Consider the following 23582-nt stretch of genomic DNA (forward strand, 5'->3'; position numbering starts at 1 on the left):
AAGTGGGTTACCAAACAGCCTTAAGTAAATTCGGCCCGGCCCGTGATCTAGTCCACCCATAAGGGACCCAATTATAAGGACAACCGACAAGGTGACAACCAATGTAGACCCATATCCGATTTAATTGGTTCGGTGAATCGGTTCTATAATATCGGGTCGGTAAAAACTCGGAACCGATTGGCTCTGTCGAAAGCCCTACTCTTTCCCTCTCTCCCCTTCGGTTCGGCCTTCGCCGCCTCCGTGGCTTTGTATGGTGTTAATACACTGCATTTACTCAAAGCTCACTACAGAGCTCCCTCTTCGACTCTTCGTCTTCGAAAAACCCTAAACCCTGAGACAAATAGAACCCTAATCTCTTCACCGAAACTCCATTCTTAGTCACTCACGTTCTCTACTTCTGTACTTCCTCTCGAGCATGAAGAACAGAACCCGCAAGAAGAAACATTCGTTTCCCAGTGGAACCAGAACGAGGAAGACTCGGTTTTCGGTAGACGAAGATCCTTTCTTCGATCAAGAAACCAAGCGGAGACGGAAGGTTGACGAAGAAGATAATGACATCATTGAGAGCGACGAAAGCGACGAGGAAGGAGAAGGTTTAGCTGATGGAGGAGAAGAAGAGGAGGACGAATTTGCAACAGAAACTGCTGACGAGAAGCGGCAGAGAGTCGCCAAGGCGTACTTGGAGAAGATTCGGGAGATTGCGAAACGAGAGCAGGAAGAGGAGGAGGGTGAAGAGTCGGATGAAGATGCCAAGAGCGGCAAGCGTGATTCTTTGGTTGCGGAGTTGCTGCAACAGGAGCAGCTCGAGGAGAGTGGTCGTGTTCGTAGGTTTATTGCTTCTAGGTAGAGTAAAATGTGCTTCTCGTTTAACTCGTCTTTGCTTGATTAAGTTTCCGAAATTCAATTCAATTTGAACTGACCAAAAAAATTTTTATTTAATTTGATGCCTAGTCAGAGCTGAACGTGGGCAAATTGAACATAAAAGTAGTTTGGGTTGAGTTTAGATTGTTTAAATGGCGTCTGGTTCCAATAGCTAGCTAGGCAACTAGAAACTACTTGCTGAATATGAACTCTCTAATGACCTGCATCAATCAGAAGAATGATTGCCTTGTTTAGCTTTTCCTTTTCTTTTTTCTTGAACTCATAGCTGGCAATTTTTATTGATGGTCTCATTTGGTCTGGTTTGCCAGTTTCGCAACTGAATATGTGTAAATGCTAGACTTGAGCGTCTAGTTTTCTTCTGCTGTAGGATGAAGAGTTACAATCAGGTAGTAATTCACTGACTGCAATATTGATGGCAAAAATATCCATTTGTTGGCTTCAATGGATGGAATTTTGTAGAGTTACAATCAGGCTGGCGTTTGCTAATCATCTCTGCAGCTTGGTCCATGGTTTAACTATGGAAATGAATTAAATTTCTCCATTGACTGGAATCACCTCACCTAGTCTTGTTTTCTTGATGCGTTGTAACCCTATAAACATGATAGTGCCCTGATATTCTCCAGTGACTGGAATCACCTTAATCTGTCTGGTTTTCTTGATACAGAGTAACCTTATAAACATGGTAGTGGCATAGTTCCCTATAACACAGTAGAAGTGCAACATAGTTTCTTTAATTTTACATGTTTTTGAAAGTATCACATTTTGTTCTTGCCATGATAAATATCATATTCTATGCTTAGAGACATGTTATAAATTGAATACTTGTATCCTTATTTGTTAATATACTTCATTGTGAATATTCTAGGGTACAAAAACCGACAAATGTTGATGACTTTCGAGTTATAGTGAGGCATCGACAATCTGTTACTACTGTAGCCTTATCTGATGATGATGTCAAGGGGTTTTCAGCTTCCAAAGATGGAACTATTATTCATTGGGATGTTGAAAGTGGAAAAAATCAAAAGTACACATGGCCTAACAAGGAAATACTGAACTCACATGGTGCACGGGACCCCCAAAGTCCATCTATGAAGTGGAGTAAACATGTTTTGACATTAGCTGTTAGCTCTGATGGTCGGTATTTGGCAAGTGGAGGCTTAGACCGTCATGTTCATTTATGGGACACCCGTACACGAGAGCATATTCAGGTACTTTTTTCTTTGTTTACTATGGTGTGGATAATTAAATATTACAGGGATAACAAAGTTTGCAAATTTTGAGTCTTATATTTTGCATACTTGATTATTCATGTAACCACTGTGTCTTTTCTGCTATAACATTGGGGTTCATTTTGGGTAATTCCTGGTGGTAGTAGATCATAAGAATGTCTGACTGAACAATGTCAAGTAGTTTTTGGGCTTTTACAGAGAGTTAGGCTGCACTGTTTAATGTAGCTCCAAGGGATCTCTTGTTGCACAGACAATCATTGCTGTTCAATATATGTGCTTTGTCTTTCTTTTCTCCTGATGACACAATGTTTTTTTTTTTAGATTTTGATTGGAAATAGTAAGACATGATTCATTTTAAAGATCTGATCATCCCATTTGGCTTACTTTTTCCAGTGAAAAGCTCTTAGAGTATATCTTTCAGCTCTTGGTCCTTGTACTCTGTGCAACATGTACTGGTTCAACACTAGTGGACCATCCTTATACATTGTCTCCATGTGTAGCTTAGAGTTGTCCTAATTACTCTTATCATTAAAAAAGGGCATTGCCCAATGTTGGTCACAGTTGTCTGGGGCCTTGGGAGGGGTAGACTAGATATGGTCTTAACCTTTGACTCTTTTTTCTTTTTTTTTTTTTGCATAAAGTGGGTGCTGTCAGACTTGAACCCATGTTAACACACTTGCCAACCTGAGATTTTAGCATTGCACCAAGTGTTGGCCCCTATTTACCTCTTATTGTCTATATGTGCCTAATTATCTGAGAATTTTTATGGTACCAGAAAGGTAGTACCTGAAAAACTTTAACTAATTAAAAGCCAATGTGAATTTGAATGAATATGATTGGGTTGTTTGCGAATTGGATGATACCGGTTGACTTGGTTATCAGCTTTTCAGGTACCATACCTTCCTGATACCATAGTTGAACTCGTTATCTAAACGTGTTCCATACCTTTGTTGCTTTAAGGATTTCATATGATAGTGGATAGAATTGTTATTTTACAGGCATTTCCTGGTCATAGAGGCCCGATATCATGTTTGGCTTTTAGGCAGGGGACTCCACAACTCTTTTCTGGTTCTTTTGATCGAACAATCAAGCTATGGAATGCAGAAGATAGAGCTTATATGGATACATTATTTGGTCACCAAAGTGAGGTATTAACAATTGATTGCCTACGGAAAGAGCGTCTATTGACAGTTGGTCGTGATCGGAGTATGCGCCTCTGGAAGGTGAGCAATTCTCTTTCACTGAGAGGTTTTGGATGCAAAAAGTTTCTAATCTAATCAAGTGCAGCAAGACAGAAGGAAAAAAGTATAGTTAGGCAGAATAATTTATATCTGTTTGTCTTTCTCAATGAAAAGTGGTCTTGAACCTTCCGAGTAGAAGGGTCTTTTTGATCTATTGTTGTGCTAGTCTCTTGCAATTATTTTTCTTGGCTATATTGTTTTGGATTGGCTAGCCATCCTCGCCTGTCCTTTTCTCTATCCGGCATATTTTCTAGCTCTTTCTTTATTGTACTAAAGTTCTCTTATCAGTTGCTGATCTCTTTCTTTTTTATTTGTGATAAAGTTCTCTGATCAGTTACTGATAAATAAAAAGGAAAAACTGAAATGGTAGATGCTATTTCTTTTTAAGGTTTTTCATGTTCAAAGCATTGTCCACTTTCTTTTTTGTTTAATATGATGAATGTTTAATATTAGGATGCAAACAAATTTTTTCTATCAAGTTTTTTTGTATAATTCTACAATTTTTTTTTGTATTACCATTATTTTTAATTTTTAATTTAATTATGACATCATGGTTTTATCCTTTAGCCTGGACAATTGAACTGTTGACTTGCCACTTGGATGGGAAAGCCATTTCATTTTTATTTTTTTGATAAATTGGCCATTTCATTTTTGGGTTAGTTTAAAATTTTGTATTCCATTTTTGTCATTAATAAAACACTTCTTATTTATTATACTTAATTTTTGTTTAATAGGATGAGTATATAATATTAGAGATGTTCCAAAAATTTTGTAGAAAATTTGTATAACTTTTGTATTTTTTATTTCTATTTGTTTTCAAAATTGTTAAATGGCCATTATGCAATGTTGGTCCCAGCTATCTGGGTGTAGGACGATAATGAAGGTTCTGTAAGTGTAGGCTTTCAAAAGTTGATGGCAACAATAAGATCTGGAAAGAGTTCTTTCTGAAATGGAAATCATGAGAGATCCTTCTCGGGAACCGTAGAGTCTGATTCTCTTGAAAATGAGGACTGAGCTAAGCTAGGATTTCTGTGGGTGATCTGGAAGTTATGAGAAAATTTCTGAAATCTTTAGCCGCCTTTGTTTGGAAAAAAATGCGTGTTACTGTACTAGGCTCAAGATGATGTGCATAAGAGTGCTAATCACTTCTGATGGGCTTTCTGGTGCAAGAGTTTAAATCCATTTTTAATTTAACGAGCATGGAGCAGGTTCTATAGTGGATTGGCACATGGCTTTCCTGCAATTGAATAGAAAGAGGGGGGATAGGTGGTTTAAAAGGGCAAGGACTGTCTTTTCCCTAGTGATTCCCCAAAGCTTGGAACTGGTGTTGGAGCCAGGGCTGGAGAAAAGGACGGAGGGCGAGTTTGAAGTAGTGGGAAGGTTGAGAAAGGAAGTTTTGTTTGAAGCAAAGCTATACAAACTAGAAGAAGTGAGAAAAAAGGTCTCTGGTGTTCCTGAAGATAAGAGAAGAAAAAAAGAGCCACAGTGTATCTCCAAAAGGAGGTAGCAGCTTGGCTGAAAGGCTTCCTGGACATAGCTTTAGTTTCGAGGAAATCACAGGCCTAGAAGAACTCAATCAAAATCAACGGAAAGGTATTCGTAGCTGAACTTCGTTTCAAGAGGAAGGGCTGGTTCGCAACAGTCTCAGAATGGTTCGGCGAAGGTAAGAGACAATTGATTTGTATCCCCATGGGAAAACAGAGTAAGGGGTGGATGCTGTTCATAAGGGAGTTGCAGAACTTTTTATGGAGAATTGAAAAAAACCAAGAGATATCCAACCCAACCAAGCACCGGAAAAGCAACCACATCCAGATGGTGAAAAGGATGTTGCAGGGAGTGAAGATCAAACCTACCAGAACTGGTGTAAAAATGTGATACTTGCATACAAAAGAGTAGGTAGTTGGGGCTGTGTTGCAAAGGAGATTATACGAAAGCTGAAAGTGGGAGGACACTTCAATCTTTGATCGTTTCAAGAAGATAAGGTGCTTATGGAACTAGAAGTAGACAATCTGGTGGAAGAAATACATGCATTTCCTATTCGGACTTCTGAAGGAGTAATGGTGATTAGTCAGTGGTGTCCGAATGCAAATTGTGTAGATCAGACAGAAATTTTCCGCCTCAAAGTGCTAGGGCTCCCATTTCATCTTTGGTCCCTTGCAAACTTTAAGAAAATTGCAGCTCTGTACAGAGGAGTCATGGAAGAATTGGACTTATCCAATCTCAGTGCGGCTTTGATGAAATTGGGAGGAGTTAAAATAGAGTCAATACTGATAATGGTGAGGTCAGAACTAGGTGAAATGTATGAGGTAGTCAGGTTGCTATCATCGGTGGAGGAGAGACTCTGGAAAAGCTTGCAGGAGGTAGAAGACGATGATGTGGCAAAGGTAAAGGAAGGGGAAAGCATGAAGGAGAAGTCTGACCATTTTTACAAAGAGAAGGCAAATGTGCTGACTGTAGAATCAAAAGAGGATGGCCAGAATTCTAAAGAGGGACTAGAATCTGGGCCATCCATCTCTGATCAAGGGGCTACTAAAAGGTCCTATGTTGAAGTGGCAGCTGGAGGGGGCGACAATAAAGGAAAAAGTTTGAAAGAGCACTAAAACTTGACCAAGGGGTTAAATCGGTTGAACTAGACAACCCAACACCAACTTGTAATCTAAACAGGTCATGTGACCACTTAAAAATGCATGTGAGCAAGCCGGCCCAAAGGCTTGGGATGATTGTTGGGGTCTATCATCATCCAAATTGACCCTTGCAACCTCCTCTGTTGCAGCGATCGCAAAAAACCCTGTCAAGACCCCTTTGAAAGCATTCAACAATGCTGGTTTTGGAAGCGCCCAGTTGAAGAGCAATTGGAAATGGAAGCCGGTTGTGAAAGCGAACTCCACAATCCTAGACAAGCTGAACCCGAGATTTAATAGGCCCGAGTGTGAAGACTTTGAGGAAGAAGATGATTGGGAAGACCCAAGGCAAGATGAAGTTTGGAATGACGAAAGTAGCATCGGAAGTGCCTCATCCACTAAAACTTACAATTTGTGGAACGATTAGCTAATAGGAATGCAGATATTGTTTGAAGAACCCTCTAGTGCCTTCTTGTTGGCCCCAAGAAGAAATAGTGGTGAGACTTGCCTCAATCTCTAAGGTGGACCTAGATGTAGTCGACAATGGTCCAGGGGAAATACGAAGGGAGACACAAGTTCAGGATATTCAAGATAGAGAACTAGATATCAGCACTGTTCGAAGCAAAGATACATAAGAGGAACATAATTTAGACGCTATCCCAATTTTACTTGCCAAGGACTCGCACTTAGCGGGTTTTGATTGACGGAAGGATTTAGACTTATTGAATATAGAATCAGCCATAGTATATACACTATCCCTGGAAACCCCCTGTTTGGCCAAAGAATCAGCCATAGTATTAGCCGGCCTTCTTACCCATTTAACCTCAACTCTCATATTACTGGTTAACCACTTTACTTTTTTGAGGAAGTCTTTGTAGCCCCAAATGGTAGCATTCGGGTTTAGAAGCCACCCTATTACCACCTGGGAGTCCCCTTCAACTAGGAGATGTTCCACCCCAAGTTGGTTGACACTATGGATCTCTCGTACACTAGGTAGTATTTCTGCCCTTGTAGAGTCCCCCACTCCCATTGGTCCTGAGAATAAGGAGATGATGTTGCTATAATTATTCCTCAAAACACCCCCTATACCTGAAGGCCCAGGGTTACCATGGCTGTGGCCATTAAAATTTAACTTAATGACACCTGGAGGCGGATTTCATTCTAACAATCTTCTATTCTTCTTGGTAGAAGTATTAGCTATTACTGACCAATTCCTCCACAGGTCATCAAAAGAGAAATCAGCAAATATACCCAAGGTTTTCAGCCAATGTATTGCTCTTGTTAGAGTACAACCCTTCACTTCATGCAAGCTTCTTTCCTTCTCTAAGAAGACTCTTTCATTCCTTTCCTCCCAGAGAGTTCATAAGGTGGCTGCCTTGATACGTTTCCAGAACTAGGAGACAAAGAGGAAAATGTCGACAATATTGATACTAGATACTATAAATCCACTAATTAATAATAAAATTACTTACATGCTTAAAGGTGCTCTAGTTACGTTCATAGACACATGAGATCTAATATGCGTAATGCAATACACCTAATGGTATGCCACTAATCAACTACAAAGTACAAATTACAAAATAGAGAAAATATAAAATTAGAGAATACAAATTTAAAATAACAATATAAAAATATTAATGAATTGACCATAAGATTATAGAGATAGATTTTACTTGGTTGTTTTGTTTCCCATTGTCTAATTTCCATTTCCTTAGAAAATGCACCACGGGCATGCTTATATTCTTCCAATTGATGAGAGATCTTATCTTGAATTTTAATGTTACTCACAATCCTCTCAATACAATCCATAAAGCCCATCTCAAATTTCCCAATTAATGCTTCATCTTCAACTTTAGTTTTATAAAAGAGGGTTGGATTGAGAATCGACGCTGGTCACCCTCGGTCGCCCCCAACGTCGGCTGGGACTAGCAGCCAAGGTGTCCTCTCGGCTGGCACCACCTCCCGTGGTGCCTATCTCTATGAAGGGCCGTCACCCGACATCCTCTTCTTGGACTTTTCCTTCTCTAGCAACATTTTCTTGGTGTCGAGCAACATCTCTACAAGAAAACAAAGCAAACATTAGCACTCACATAAAGGAAAAGGAAAGCTGACAACAAGAATTCTCCTACCGAGGTTGGCAAGGCTAAGACCAGCAAAAACTAGTGGTAACTCTTCCTCCACTAGGGGTTTGGCCTCAATCATCCCCGACACTCGGATGTGGGTAAACACCTCAACTTCATCATCCCGAAGGTAAGGAGTGGGATTCTCCATGGTTAAGTTCAACTCCCCCAGTCTAACTTGAATGACCAACCCTCGGGACAGGAGACAAAAGAACTTGCTCTTCCAATGGTGCACCGATATAGGGTTGTCAACAGCTTGGTCGCACCAATCTTGGAAGTAATAAATGCCCGCCTCATAAGGGTGTGGCCTTGGCACAAACATGGCATAGAAAATTTTATGGGTCAGCACCACGTCTCAGAGCCGAGGGCATTTGGGGTCAGCTAATTGATCGAGATGGCATACCACCTCAGTAGCTCAGGGATAAGGGGATGGAGGGGAAACCTAAAGCCAAACTCTAAGTAATGTTGGTAGACACTGATTTCCCCCTCCTCCGGCATCCACGACCGATCATCGGTATCGGGGATCCTAAGCCTGTAGGTTTGAGGGATGAAGTACTTCTTGGCCTGGGCCTTTACTTGCTCAAGGCCAAGAATACAATCCAAACCAGAGCGGGGAAGACACCCCACCATTACCCCTCGCCCTCGACAACCTCAGGGGACCCCAAGGACTCCTCAACTTCCCTTGGCCTCATAGACCCAATGCTCTCATTGGAAGAGTCATCACCCCTTCGACTGCATTCAACACCTACAGAGGCAATCCTCTCCCTCAACACCTCGACCTCGAGGCAATGTGCAAAGGATGTTGCATCATATTATTCCATTGCTCTTAAAAGATTTCTAGAATGGGCTTATTTTCTCTTTCTTTTTATTTTTGAGTATTCTCTTTCTTTCCCACCAAAAATTCTTTTATCTTTTCTTTTGTCCATTCCATTGCATAGTAAAAGTACCCCATTGCAGGTTTTCATCACTATCAATCATCCGTAAGACCTCCATAATTGGTTGGAAAGCTAAAAGGGCAATCCTTACATTTTTCCAAAATGTAATAGAAAGAATAGTACTTGAGACTCTTAAGCCTTTTGGTTTGTTTGCCCATTTACTTTTATTCCATACATCACTAACAAATAAAGAACGCAATGACTCCTTGAAAGTGGCAAACCTTGTAACATACATCTAACAAGACCCCTTCCATTTGCTTTCTCCCTCATATAAGCAAGGAGAAGAGGACGCTTGTAAATAAAGGTTGTCACCTGTCTTGCCTTGGCAATACAACTCTTTGTAGACTTTAATCCTCAAATGTCCTCTAACATGAGGTCTAACAATGAGCAGTGCAAGGAGTCCAAAATAAGTTATTCTTCTTTATCTTCAAAAGATCATCTATAGCAATATAAGTAGAGTGGTTATCAGTAACTACTTGCACCACATGTTCTTCTCTTATTTCCTTAACAACTTTATCGATCAATTCATACAACTAAGCTGCATTGTGGATCACCAGATATAATAGTACAACTTTATCGATCAATTCATACTCCTTCCATCTTTGTTTCAGTAATGAAGACTTCAAAGTTACGAAATTACCCTTACAACTTGTTAGGGAATCTTTCAATATAATTTAAAATACCAGATTTGCCCTTCTAATCTTCACTAGGCCTAATGTTTTTATAGAGCAAAATTACTTTATTCTTTTCTATATAACTTGGAGATCTTCTTTAATTAAAAGTAAAAAATTCTTTTGGAGGTATTTTTAGTAAAATTTCATGTAAATTGATAGATGTAAGGGTAAGATGGATAAGAACAGCTAGAACAGTCGTACCAACTAAGAAAAACTAATGCATTAGACCAACATTTTTTTGTTCATAACAATAAAAAAAGGGAGGCAACTGCAGGTTTTTTCAATACTACAAGGGGGTTTTTGTGAAAATGAAACCATAGGGGAGGTTTTTATATTTTACCCTAAGTTTTATTATTGAACTATTGCATATCATGGGTTGATCCATTTCCCTTGGATGACTGAACTGCTAACCTGCCACCTGTATGATGCACAAGTTATGCTTTTTTGTTATTTTTAATCATAGTTAATCAGTTTTTTCGTTTAAGTCTTCTCCTTTATTGGTTTTCCATCCAATCTTTAAATATGGATGCTCATGTTTGTATGTGCTTGCCTGCTCTGTGCATGTCTTTGTATATGTGTGCATGCACAGATGTTATTCATTGCGTCTTTTATATCTTTACTGCAAGCACACTTCATATGTATATCTCTTTCCTGGTCATAGTTGGTGCATTGATTCATGTTACCTTTTTAATTCCAAAATTTTAGGTCCCAGAGGAATCACAATTAGTTTTCCGTGCTCCCGCATCATCTTTAGAGTGCTGCTGTTTCATTAGCAATGATGAATTCTTATCAGGGTCAGATGATGGTAGTATTGAACTTTGGAGCGTACTGCGGAAGAAGCCTGCATACATAGTAAAAAATGCACATTCTACATTGGCTCATCATGACAAGATGGCTAAAAAGGATGATGGAAGAACTTCAAATGGAAATATATTGGGTAAACTTTTATTTTCTTATTTTACTTCTGGATACAGTAAAATAATATATGAAATAGTGTGATTGGGATTTAGGTTGCTTTGATTAATTTTTGCTATTCTTTCTTGATGTCATTATTTGGTGGCTGTTTTTAGAAAGTTTCACTTCATTGATAATTGACTTTTTTCTGTCAAAAAGGAGATATATAATCATAAATTCCAATTTCCAAGCTTCGTTATTTTTTCTTCTTACATGTGCATGTAATTGCTGTAATATTCTTAAACTATTTTCTGCACCTTGGTCTTCACCATTCTGATTAGATGTTTGTGACTCTGACCCACAGAAAATGGCCGCTTTTTGCCTGATAGTAGTTCTTCATTGGCAAACTCATGGGTCAGCTCAGTAACTGTTTGCAGAGGTAGTGATCTTGCTGCATCAGGAGCTGGTAATGGTATGGTCCGTCTTTGGGCTCTTGAAAGTGATACCAAAAGCATTCGACCTTTATATGATCTCCCACTGGTAAGCTACACTCTAACTAGGTAGCTCTTTTGATATGCCTCTATCATGCATAGGTATGCGCCAATTATTTTCTGGTTCTGGTAACCTTCTATCAATGTGTGGACAGAAGCTTTTACAAAGAGTGGTCTGGTTCATCATTCTCAGTATTTGATCTATAATTTCAAACTCCCAGGTCTTCAGTTTCAGATTTAGACCAACACTTAAATAATCTATTTCAAATAATAATTAAGAGGACTTCAGTAGTATTTGAAAAAAAACTTACAGAGATTGCAAAAAAAGAAAAAAAGCTGTTGGTTTCAGAAAATAAGAACAAGAATGTGTAGGAAATTCAGAACATAACATGAAAAATACCCAAGGTTTGTAAAATTCTTTCTGGTTGAAAAATATGAAGGCATTAAATAAGCTTCAAAACATTGAAGATGCTTGCGTTGTTATATAGACTGTTCATAAAGGAACATTATTTCTTTAACTGTTGAGAAAAGGAGATCCTTTGTTGGTGATATTTTGTCAAGTCATGGGTTGATGTGGTTCTAAAAGCATTCAATCTGGCTGTTTTGAGGTTTTTTGTCACTTCAAGATTAAACCTTGCAAAGGTTACCATTTCCTATCAAATATAAGAAAAGATTAAGCCTTGTGAAGGTTGCCCAGAATGGGCTCAACCCCATCCCCCATCCCAAAATAATAGAAACTGGATATCAAGATCCAAATATGCAACCCTGGTTGAAGCCAATCCACAGGGTCATCTATGGAACCTGTGTCTACAATTGAAAGTTTTAGCCCTCTTATGTGATAAAATGACTACAACATTAGTTTATTTTATTTACACAGAAAAAAGTAAAATTCAAAATGTTTGCACAGCTATCCAAAAGAATTTTCAAATATGGTTAAAGAGGTGAAGCTAGTAATTGATGACAATCGTGTGGAGCATTGGTGAATTATATAAGGCGGAAAATTATAAAGAAGTAATAGTTGGGAGATTGGGAAGAAAGAGGCCAGGAGAAGAAAAGAAGATATGGGAAGAGAGGATAGGACCAAAATTAAAATTCCTCTGAACCCAAAAAATGTGAAGGGTTCAAACTATGGTCAGTTGATTCATGTTACCAAGGTCTTTTCAAGATTGAATGACGTCCTCGTTGGTGCAGGACCAAGTAGCATATTCAAGAGGATGAACAAGTGAAAGAGGTAGAAAGTCAAGGATGGAATGAATAGAGAAGAGGGTGGAGTCTCTTCAATTAGCTGATTCAAGATGCTTTGAAGATGGGCCCAAATTCATGTTCAGGGAGGGTTTGGGATTCTGAAAATTACCCACTATGGCTTTTGGGGAGGGTACAGGTTGGGTGGTTTAGGGAGGCGGGTAGGGTCTAGAATTTGCAAAACCCTTCCGAACCCTCCCCATTGCCATCCCTACCAAAGGTCTAGATCTCTATAAAGTAGTTGCATGTGTGTATTGTGTTTTTGTGTGATGGAAACGTGCATGTGTGTGTGGGGGAGGGGGGTTTAAAACCAACTTAGAGGCTAACCTCTTTTGCCTCTGGGTCGTGGATCAATGGTTCAACTAGACGGGTCAGACTGTGACATGTCATTTTTTGATCAATCTGTGATAGGAATGGCAACGGGGCGGAGATGGGGAGCCTCTCCCCATCTCCGTCCCCACGAAAATCCCCATCCTCATTCCCGTCTCCGTCCCTGCTACTGGGACAAGGTTATCCCCATCCCCACGGGGGTCTCCATTCCCCGTGATTTTTTATAATGCTAAATATTTTGTTTTTGTTTTTTATTTTATTTAAAAAGAATAAAAATAAAATAATTAACATTTACAAATTATCAAAAAAAGATTAACATTTACACTCATATTAGAAAATATTCAATCATATTTTAAAAAATATTAATATATAGATGTATGTGTACATATTTACATATATAATGTATGCATACATATATACATATATATTAGTGGGGATCCCACGAAACGGGGATCGGGGTCCTTGCGAGGCGGGGAGTGCTCTCCCCGTCCCTGCCCCGGCCCCGCTAATGGGGATGAAAATTTCCCCATCCCCGTCCCCGTGGGGGGGAAATCATCCCCATCCTTGCCCCATTTGGGGTGGATCCCCACGGGGATCGGGGAAATGGGGAAAATTGCCATCCCTAATCTGTGACCTGCCATTATATATATACATATATATATATATATAATATTATACATGTAGACATATAATATATGTATATATATTCATATATACATGAATACAGGTATATATATGTATATATAATATTATATATATACATGTACACATGTAATATTATATACATGCATATACATAAATACATGTTATATAGAATAAATAATATATTTTTGATGAATTAGAATAAATAATGTATAATTACATTTTACATGTAATATATGTATTATTTTATGTCTATCTTATATTTTTTTATTTCAGTTTTAACTTTTTTATGAATAAAAAGCTAAAATTTGGGATTTGAATGGTGTTTTTTTTATTGATTAAAAAAATGGTGTTTTTTTTTGGCAAAATGGTGAGGAAGGGCTCCTTGGAATGCACAGATCTCAAAAGGTGACCCAAAATAATAAAAGATCACCCCTGATGCAAAGTTATGGCCTCGGGAAGTTTTATTATACATGTAACTGGTAAGCCATGACCTGGTGATGGTTCAACTACCCGGGTTGAATGGGATTTGACTTTTGACCAAGTCAACAATTTTTGGTCAAAAGGTGGGTTTTAGAAAGCTGGACCCAGAAATAGGGCTAGGTGACAGTTCAACTGTCCGGATCAATTGCCGGTTGAAAACATTGGCTACAATAGGTGTGATAAAATGAGAGAAAGTAAACAAAGCTGGTTTGGTCATGTGCATAGAAGACCTTTGACAACATCCATAAGAAGTGATCTGTTGCAAGTTAAAAGCCTAGACGGGGTAGGGGTAGACAATAGATATGGCATCAGGGAACAGAATGGCACAACAATATTCATGTAGCCAACCCCATATAATTGTGATAAGGCTTGGATGATTATGAACATTTTTTTTTGAGAAAGTATTTTAATGTGGCTTTAAATTATCTACACTGATTCCATAACTTTTCTGAATACAGGTTGGATTTGTAAATTCTCTAGCATTTTCAAAATCTGGACGGTTCCTTTTAGCTGGAGTTGGGCAGGTAAAATCTTGTTCTTATCTTATTTTTATTTTGAAAATATGTCGTCTTAGTTATCCTATAGTTTTTTTCACTGTTATACTTGAAACTTTGAATATGTCGGTTCAATCTTGAAATCTGTCATGCAATGCAAAGTGATGACCCTCTGAAGTTCTACCTGTTTGCACCATTATTAGAACTCAAAAAACATGTCAAACTGAGTTATAAATCCGAGTAGATAGATATGTTCGGAAAACTAAGTATACATGATTTTGATTGAAAAGTTGGTCAACTCTAGACTCAATTTGTGATTTTAGGTGCTCAGGTAATCTATATATGAGATATATTCTTTGCATATAATTTGTGTTTAAATAGCCCATGAAATCGTGGTTATTGATAAAATAAATAAAAAAACCCATGAACTAGAAAAAGCCCATTCTTCGTCGGACTATTCCGTAATAGTTTCTAGCACCTGTAACTGAAGGAGTGTTTGTGATCCATCCCTTGTGTGCATCAAATGTATTGCAGGGGTGACTGGGTGTCTTTTGTAGATCTTTCGTTGGGAAGAGGTGGGAGGCGGAAAACTGGTACAATAGGGCAAGGGTCGATGTGAGGACGAGACCTAACTTTTCCTATAGTAATGCTGCAGAGGATGCTGCCTGGCTTGATTTTGGGAACAATACATTGAGATGAAGAAGGTTGAGGACAAGTTGATTCTTGTCACAGAGCTCCAAGGGGTGGAAGCGAGGACTTTCCTACGACTTATGTGGTATCCGAGTGTTATGAAGGCCATCAGAGATTTATGTGGTGGCTTTATTGAAACAAATGAGTTGCCATCTAAGCTTACTACGTGCGAATGGGTTTGAATGAAGGTGTGAGGGGGCAATGCTATACTGGAGAAGATTGAGATTGCAACTGGTGAAGCCCTTTTCTCGGTTTGGATTTGGCCTGAAATCTTGCCTTCACTTAGTTGATGGAGGTCAGGAGGCTAGAGAGTGGAGAACTCCAGAAGCAAGGGGTTTTCAGTCCGGACATCTCAGAAATAGTATTAATAGAAGACGAAGGGGAAAGTCACTTCTCCAAAGGCTCTTAGAGGAGTGTCTCACCTAACTTTCTATCGTCTCAAAGGTTCCTGTTGAAGGATTCGTTTTTGCCGGTGGTTGGAGGAGGCGAGGAGGGGATGGATAGAAGGCTTCAAGGTTGTTTGATCTTAAAGAGCTTGGAGGGTCAGGATGAGAGGCCAGGGAGTTACCGAGGAGTGGGGACATAGTTTCAAATTTGGCCTATTAGGGGGAAGATCAGGTGTCGAAGAGTTGAAAGCTTTGATTAAGGACTGCATTCGTGAATTACAAGTGGCTCCCATGGCGGGATTTCTGCTGAATGATTTAAATGAGGCACGGTAGGTGGTAGGATCTGGATATTTACCCAATCCGGATCCATTGAATTAGATCCAGGATATGCAAGTGAAGAAACCCAACCCGGCTTTAGATCAGCGGTCTGGACAATATCAAAAAGCTGCCAGTGAGCCCAGAACTCTCTTGCGTAGATCAGTTATCAACAACTTGGTCCACTTGGGTCTGGCTTGGCTCAACCAACTCTCAAAGCAAATCGAGGGCTTGTGCCTTGGGCCAATTCAAGAGTCTACCACTCCTATGTTGGCGACAGAGGAAAGGGCCACTGCAATAGAGGCTTAGTCTAGTCCCCTCCCCCTCCCCTTTCATTGATGGCATCGGCTCAGGAACCTTCGTTGGTGGAAATCTAGCAACTCCCTTTGGTGCGATTGCAGGAAGATCTGCTGGAGATTTCGCCTATTGCAGTTGTAGGCAACGAAGTGCAACTCATTGACAACCAGCAAGAGAATAGCTCACCTGTTCTCTCGGGGCCAAGACCGAAGTTGTCTTACCCTCTGGCAAGAATATTCCGCTAGCGAACAGAAAAGGGAACTTTGTTGCTTTGGTGGATCAGGGAGGTAAGTCAAATATGTGTCCTTCCTCTTTCTGGGTTTCTTTGAAGCTGTTGGGCTTGGGGAAGTTTTTAGGGGTGGCAATGGAGGGGTTGGAAGAGGAGATGATTAATTATTTGGAAGGGGTTAAGAAAAAAATACTTATGGAGAAAGGGAAATTAGCAGCCAAGAAAGGGGGGGTGGGGGGTGGGAGACCTTCGAAAAAGAATAGAGAGATGATGAGACTCACTTGGGGATTGAACGATAAGGTAGGGAGTAGTGAGGGGTTCGAAGAAGTTGTAAGAAGTAGGAGAAGATTGGTGGTGTGTGATGTTCTTAAGCATTCCAATTCAAAAATCGTTTTGTTGCAAGAAACAAAATGGAAGTGCTTGATGCTTCTACTGTTCGTAGTGTTTGGGGAGAAGGTCAGGTTCGATGGGGAGAAAAACCGACTATTGGAACTGTTGGAGGTTTGGTGATTATGTGGGACCCTTCAGTCTGTTGATTTGTGTTCCACAGAACTGGCCAATTCTTAATCTATGCGGATGAGCTTGCCGATGGGAATATTGTCCAAGTAATGAATGTTTATGGTCCAACAGACTCAAGCCTGCGGAATGCCTTTTGGGAGGAACTGGCAGATTTGAGAGGCTCTATCGCCTGTCCGTGGGTTATAGTTGGTGATTTCAACGCTACATTATCGGTGGAAGAAAAAAATTCCAGAGGCAGAAGAACAAGGTCTATAAGATTGTTTGCAGACTTTATTAATAGCTTTGTTCTGTGGTCCCCATTATTACCTGGACTAATAACCAGGATGCTCCTACTTTGGTAAGGCTGGACAGATTTCTTGTTCCTGTTAATTGGGATGATATTTTCCCTGATTTCAGGCAGATTACTCTTCCCAGGCCGGTTTCAGACCATACTCCAATTCAACTAATCTATGGAAACCGGGAGAAAGTAAAGGCTCGTTTTAAATTTGAGAATGCTTGGTTTGAAGAAGACAATTTTGTCCCTTTATTGAAGGCAGTTTGGTGTGATTTCCATGTGGAGGGAACTAGCTCTTTTATCCTAGCGAAGAAGTTGGGAGCAATCAAGGACAAAACAAAACTTTGGAAGCTAGAAAATAGCTTGACATCAGAAAATGAGAAAAGAGCCTATCTAAGTGTAATTGAAGATATTGATAGAGTGGAAGAATTAGGTCCTTTATCGGATGCTCTAAAGCTGAAAAGATCTCAGGCAAAAACTTTGTATAATAAGTTGGCAGTCAAGGAGATAACATTGGAAGCAGAGAGCTAAACCACTAGATTCTGTTCTTGTAGTTATTGAACTTATTGACTCTAGAAGGAGAGAGGCAATTCCTGGTTTGGCGTGCAAACTGGACATTGAGAAAGCTTATGATCATGTAAATAGGAGGTGTTTGGATTTTGTGCTTGAGAAAATGAACTTTGATCAAAAGTGGAGGAGGAATTGGATTGAAGTATGCATCTCTTCCCCCAAATCTTCTGTGCTGATAAATGGACAGCTTGTAGGTTTCTTTGAAAGTTCTAGGGGGTTAAGACAGGGACACCCTCTCTCTCCCCTATTGTTCATCTGTATCATGGAAATTCTTTCTCTGTTTTAGTAAGAGGGATGCTCTTTATGTTTGTTGGGAAGGCTTTGCCCTTGCTACCGGGAAGTAAAAGGTGAACATCCTTCAATTTGCTGATGATACTCTTTGTTTTGTGGATGACTCCCCTGATCAGTTGGAGTTCCTTGTAGGGATTCTGAGCTGGTTTGAAGTTGTCTCTGGGCTAAAAGTAAATTTGGGTAAAAGTCTGATTATTCCGGTGGGCCAAGTGTCTAATTTGGAGGAGTGTGCTAGGATGTTGGCTTGCCAAATTGACTTCCTCCCTGTTAAATACTTGGGCTGACCTCTTGGGGAAAAATGTTTGTCTTCAGCTATTTGGGTTCCAGTCATAGAAAGGATGTAGAAAATGTTCTTCTTGGAAAGCCAAATATCTCGGTTGGGGGTAGAGTGACACTAATTAAAAGCACACTCTCCAACCTTCTGGCATACTTTGTCTCTCTTTCCCATCCCAACTAAAATAGAAAAAAGACCGGAACAATTACAGTGGAATTTTCTGTGGAAAGGTTGGGAAGAAGAGAAGAAAATTCATCTAGTCAATTGGGACCAAGTATGACTCCCTATTGAGGAAGGTGGACTGGGTATTAGGAAGCTGAAATTGTTCAATTTTGCTCATCTCAGCAAATTGATCTGGAGATTTGCTTGAGAAAGAACAGCATGGAGGAGAAATCTATCGGCTGCAAAGTTTGGGGTGGAGTGGGGTAATTGGAGGTCTTGTGATCCCCCTTCAAATTGGGGCTACTCCTTGTGGAAAGGCATAATGAAAAATCTGCCTACTGTTTTGGAAGGAGTAAGCTTTAAGGTGGTAAAGGTGACAGAATTAATTTTTGGAAGGACCCTTGGTGTTTGGAGGGTCCCTTGGATGAGGCATCCCCTCCTGTTACAATGTTCTGCTAGTCATGATGCTTCGGTGGCTGACTCCTACACTGTTTTTGAAATGGTATGACCTGGACCCCTCAATTTAGGAGGAACCTGTTTGACTGGGAATTGGATGAGGTTGTGGCGTTGTTGGAGCTCTTACAGGGGCAGTGGATAAATACTAACTTGGAGGGCGAGTGGAGCTGGAAGTGGAATGGTGATGACTGCTTTTTAGTCAAATCTTTGGCCCTCAAGTTTAGCAGTGCAGGTTCTACAAGCTTCCCTCTCAGTCAGATCTGGAATCCGACCAGTCCTTCAAAATCTAATTTTCTGGTTTGCACAATGGCTCTAGATAAGTGCCTTTATAGATCTAATCTGGAAGGAAGAGGTGTTCAGCTTCTGGATATCTTTTGTGGGCTTTGTGGGTCTCAGCCAGAACCTACAGATCATCTTTGTCTTCACTGTCCTATCTCCTCTAGGTATGGGAGCACTTCCTGAAAGCTGTGGGAATATGCTGGTTTATGCCGAGTATGGTTAAAGACTTGTGCAATTGGAAGGTGGGGGGTCTTAAGAAGAAAGGAAAGTTGGTGTGGAAAACTATTCCAGCAGCTGTTCTCTGGTCCATCTGGTCTGAAAGAAACAACAGAATCTTCTGTAACAAGTTTAAAAGCACAAGTGAGTTAGTGCAAAGGGCTGTGAGTAAGCTGATCTCTTGGGTGGCTGCTAATCCTGATGAAAAGGGTTGGTGTGGAAAACTATTCCAGCAGCTGCCCTCTTTCGGTGAGGGCCCTGTTGTATCTGTTTTTCTGTTTCAATAAAATTACCTTAACCTTCCAAAAAAAAAAGAAATCAAAAGAATAAATTATCCTCTTCTCATGGGTAAACATAGAGATGTGCTCTGACCATTGCTTTTACATGTGTCCTTATAAGGTGGTTTAATTGCCAGAAGACCACCATTTGAAAATTCAAAATCACCCTTGAGATTGGACATATGTAATGGATGTAGTGGAAACAACATCCAGTGCAAGGCCTGAACCAACCTGATTTCATGCTACCAAATGCCCATTAAGTGGTGAATGGTAATTACATACACCCAACAGCCAAAGTTTTTCCATGTCTGACAATGGGCTGGGTTTAAATAGAACATGAAATCGAAAAATTCTAATCCTACTTTCATGAGTAAACTTAGGCTGTATTTGTTTTGAAGGAAAAGGTAGGGAAACCTGTACAAACACAGAGAGTATTAGTTCAAGGATTTGATTGCTCTAATGGGCTCCATTCCTTGCTACCTTAACCAGTTAGTATCATGTGTTCATTTGCTATGTTAGCTTAATGGTAAAATGATTGTCTTTTTATTTATCAGAAAAAAAGAAAACATTTCAACTGGGGACTATTTAACCCTTGTGCTGAAGTGTAAGCAATGTTGTTGAAGTATCTGTGGAGAGCAGAAGGTTGCTCTTATTTTACTGGCCAACGTTATATTTCCCTCATAACACATATACTTATAGACCCCAATGCACCACAATCTTTGAGTCCCCCTCCACCATGACGTTTCTGTAATAAAGGGGTTTTCTTAGTCTTAATCCTTGCAAGACAGCTGTGAGCAAGGTTCAAAATTTTGCAATGTATCAGCCTATATTGGCTGATACGTATTGTATCTTTACGGGTCCGGAATGGGGAATGTTACAAAATTCTTTTGTCGACCCTGTATCGTGATTGTATCATACCAGGGTGTATCAGCCTGTTTTGTGGCTGTATTGGCTGATATGCTACCAGTACAGTAGTGTATTGGGTGATACAATATGAGTTACCTGTAGGCAGAAGATGAATTAAAAACCTCTGAGAAAGAAGGGTTTTAACCCTCTCCGAAAGCCTTTTTCCTCTTCCAAACTCACCAGATCATCCCTACACATTCGTAGATTGCAAGTTCTTCAAAGAAAAAGTCCAAAAACAACTTCCAAAACTCAAGTTTTTTGAAGTTTTTTCGATTTTCTTCAAAAATTGCGAAAATAGGATTTTTTATCAATTTCTTTGATAATATGTTGCAATATTTTGTTTTGTTTGTTTTTTTTTTTCCGGTTTAGATGCTTGGAAGTGTTTCTATATACAATTATACATTGATCTACTCTCTTTGTGGTGAATCCTACATTTTTTGGTGCTCTAATTATATCTATGTATATTTTTATGAAAACTCAAAAAGTATAAAATAACAAAAATAAAAAAAATTTATATTTTTAGTGCACTCTGCCCATGAAGAATGATTATGCTATAGATCTATGGGTGATCTACCATATCCATAGATCTATTGAAATTTCTTGTAAAATATTGATTTTTTTTTAAATTTTTTGTAATGTTCGGAATAAAAAGGATTTATTTCTTTTTCATTTTTTCTATGATTTACCATACCTATATATCTATTGAAATTTCTTGTGAAATATTTATTCTACTTTTTGTAAGAAATGTTTATTTTTTCTAATTTTTTTTGTGGTTAACCATAAATATTTACTATGCCTTAGACCTATGGATGTGTACCATATTCATAGATCTATTGAAATTTCTTGTGAAATATTTATTTTATATTTTTTGTAATCTTCAGAATAAAAAATATTTATTTATTTTCTAATTTCTGGTGTGATCTAAGCATAAATATTTACTTTGTTGAAAATTTATGAATGATTTAACATATCCATTGACTTAATGAATTTTTATTACATATTTATTTTTTATTTTTGTTGTAAGTTTTGGAATAAAAATGCAAAATGATTGTTTGAATAAGATATAAATAATTGTTTAAAAGTTGTAGAAAAAATGTTTCATTCAATAATTCTTTGGTTTGTATTTTGTATAAAAAATAAATGTTTAATTAAATACAAAATAGTACCTTTATGTTCCTGTATGTTGATTATGATATGTTTCTTTATAAAAACCATTAAAGCATATGATTTTTATGCATATATAGCCCATTAGCCCTTTTATTTAATGATATTGATGTAGTTTTATCATTTATTGAATTATCTATAGCGTTTCCATATGTGTCTTAATTTATCGTTTATATCCATGCTTACCTTGGCGTGTATATCTTGATGTCTCTTAAATTTGTTTTTCTGATATACTTAACATTTGATATGCATTGAACATTGGCTATGAGTTTAGCCCTTCTAGAGTCACAATGTCCTATAGGTCCAAAAAGTAGTGCCACTATGGTTTTTTAGCAGTTGTTGAAGACAACTCCTGTGGCTGAGTTCCTTGGATTGTCCAAGTTCCCATCAAAATTCATTTTGACAAGTTCATGAAGAAGTGTGATGTGTTCTAGCCAAAGAAGAACAAAGGATGAATTTTCACACTCTAAAGATGTCATCAATGTATAGAAAGTGCCACTCTCGCTCTAGTTTACCTCTACAAGATTCTACCTCTTTTCTTAGGTAGGGTGAAAAATGATGTTTGAAAGAGGCTTCCGAGTTTATTGAGGGATTCCATCTACATCAATGAAAAGACGAACTCCCAAATTCCAGAAACTAGTGGACTTGTGGTTAGTAAGTGAAAGGTAGCTTCACAACTTGCTCTGCATAAAACACACGTGAGGAGAGAGGTTCCAATTAGGCCTTTTAAAGATACAAGTCTATTTTTTGGTATTTGGTGACACACCACATTAATAACCACCCTCAAAGCCGGTGGTTGCAGGTATTGAATCTGCGTCTATACTGGAATGAACCTACCTACCAACTGTCCCACCCCTTAGTTGGCAAGATATTCACAAGTCTAGATGTTCACATGTGTTACTTTAGAAAAACAATTGTGATTTTGGGTGGAATTAATCCTCTTTGGATCTGCTACCTGCAGGAACTCTTCCCACAGGACACTACAGCTACACATTGGGAACATCTCCCCATGAATGATAACATGCAAGTATAGGAGATGTTCCTGATGTGTGGCTGTGGTATCTTGTGGGTAGCAATCCTAGTGCGAAAGTAGGGATAGGTGATAAAATCTTGAAACACGAGAAAAAGCCAAAGTGCTATGAGACCAAAATGTCTAGACAGTTCCATCTCTTATGTATTGTCAAACCTAACGATATTACTGTAGTTTCATATGATAATCTATTCGCTTATTTCTTATTTATGAATGTATCTTGCTGCAGGAACCACGTCTGGGAAGGTGGGGACGTATTCCAGCTGCTCGGAATGGAGTTGCTGTGCAATCCCTCAAGCTCTCAGAATAAGATATGTCAATTCAATTTTCAAGATCTCCATTTTTGATCGATCTGAGATGAGAAATCAATCCGAGGAATTCCTCAATTTTGCGCAATCAAATATAACTCTGGTAGAAAATTGTATTGCCATATGAGTGCATCTTTATTTTTTTCCCCTTTCATACTAGATAGGGATGTTAGGATCCTGTTAGGTAAATCAATCTGAGGTCTTTTTTTTTTTTATAATCTGAAAGAAAAACGTTAATTATGAAATGGGGCCACTTTGTTTGCTTTTGCAATTGCTATTTGTTGTAACCTGTAAGTGACGCTTCATCCGGTGATACAAAGAAGCGCTACCTAAAAATTTAGACCTTCAATTCAAAGTCTTCTTTTTTGTCCTTAAAACAAGACGCGTGAAGAGACAGACAGGTATGGAAACGAAATGTCACACTGCAAATGCATGGATGAGTTTACGATAAGAACCTCTTGTGTTCTGTTTCAGGCTATGTAAAAACCATGGGGTTAATCAGCATTCCTCACGAAGGATTAATGTTCCTTCACTTGCGTAGGAAAAAATGTGAACCGTCTTATGGAACTTGATATGTAAATTGATTTGAATTTGAGCAACTTGATAAGTAAATTGTTCTCAAAAATTGTTCCGGTGGGTTGTCATGATGGTTGTTCCAAC

The 23582-nt window shown here is 38.9% G+C and overlaps 1 protein-coding gene across 1 annotated transcript; it reads left to right on the plus strand.

The window, feature by feature from the left end:
* Nucleotides 1-219: 219 nt before the first annotated feature.
* On the plus strand, nt 220-23277 carry LOC104596837 (U3 snoRNP-associated protein-like EMB2271). Its single transcript, XM_010258154.3, has 7 exons — nt 220-843; nt 1748-2090; nt 3110-3334; nt 10408-10639; nt 10961-11136; nt 14243-14308; nt 22844-23277. Exons 1-7 carry the CDS (start codon nt 416-418, stop codon nt 22922-22924), a joined length of 1551 nt encoding a protein of 516 aa, XP_010256456.1. The 5' UTR covers nt 220-415; the 3' UTR covers nt 22925-23277.
* The last annotated feature ends 305 nt before the right edge of the window (nt 23278-23582 follow it).

Source organism: Nelumbo nucifera, chromosome 5 (assembly GCF_055504915.1).
Source record: "Nelumbo nucifera cultivar China Antique chromosome 5, China Antique-T2T, whole genome shotgun sequence".
Taxonomy (NCBI): domain Eukaryota; kingdom Viridiplantae; phylum Streptophyta; class Magnoliopsida; order Proteales; family Nelumbonaceae; genus Nelumbo; species Nelumbo nucifera.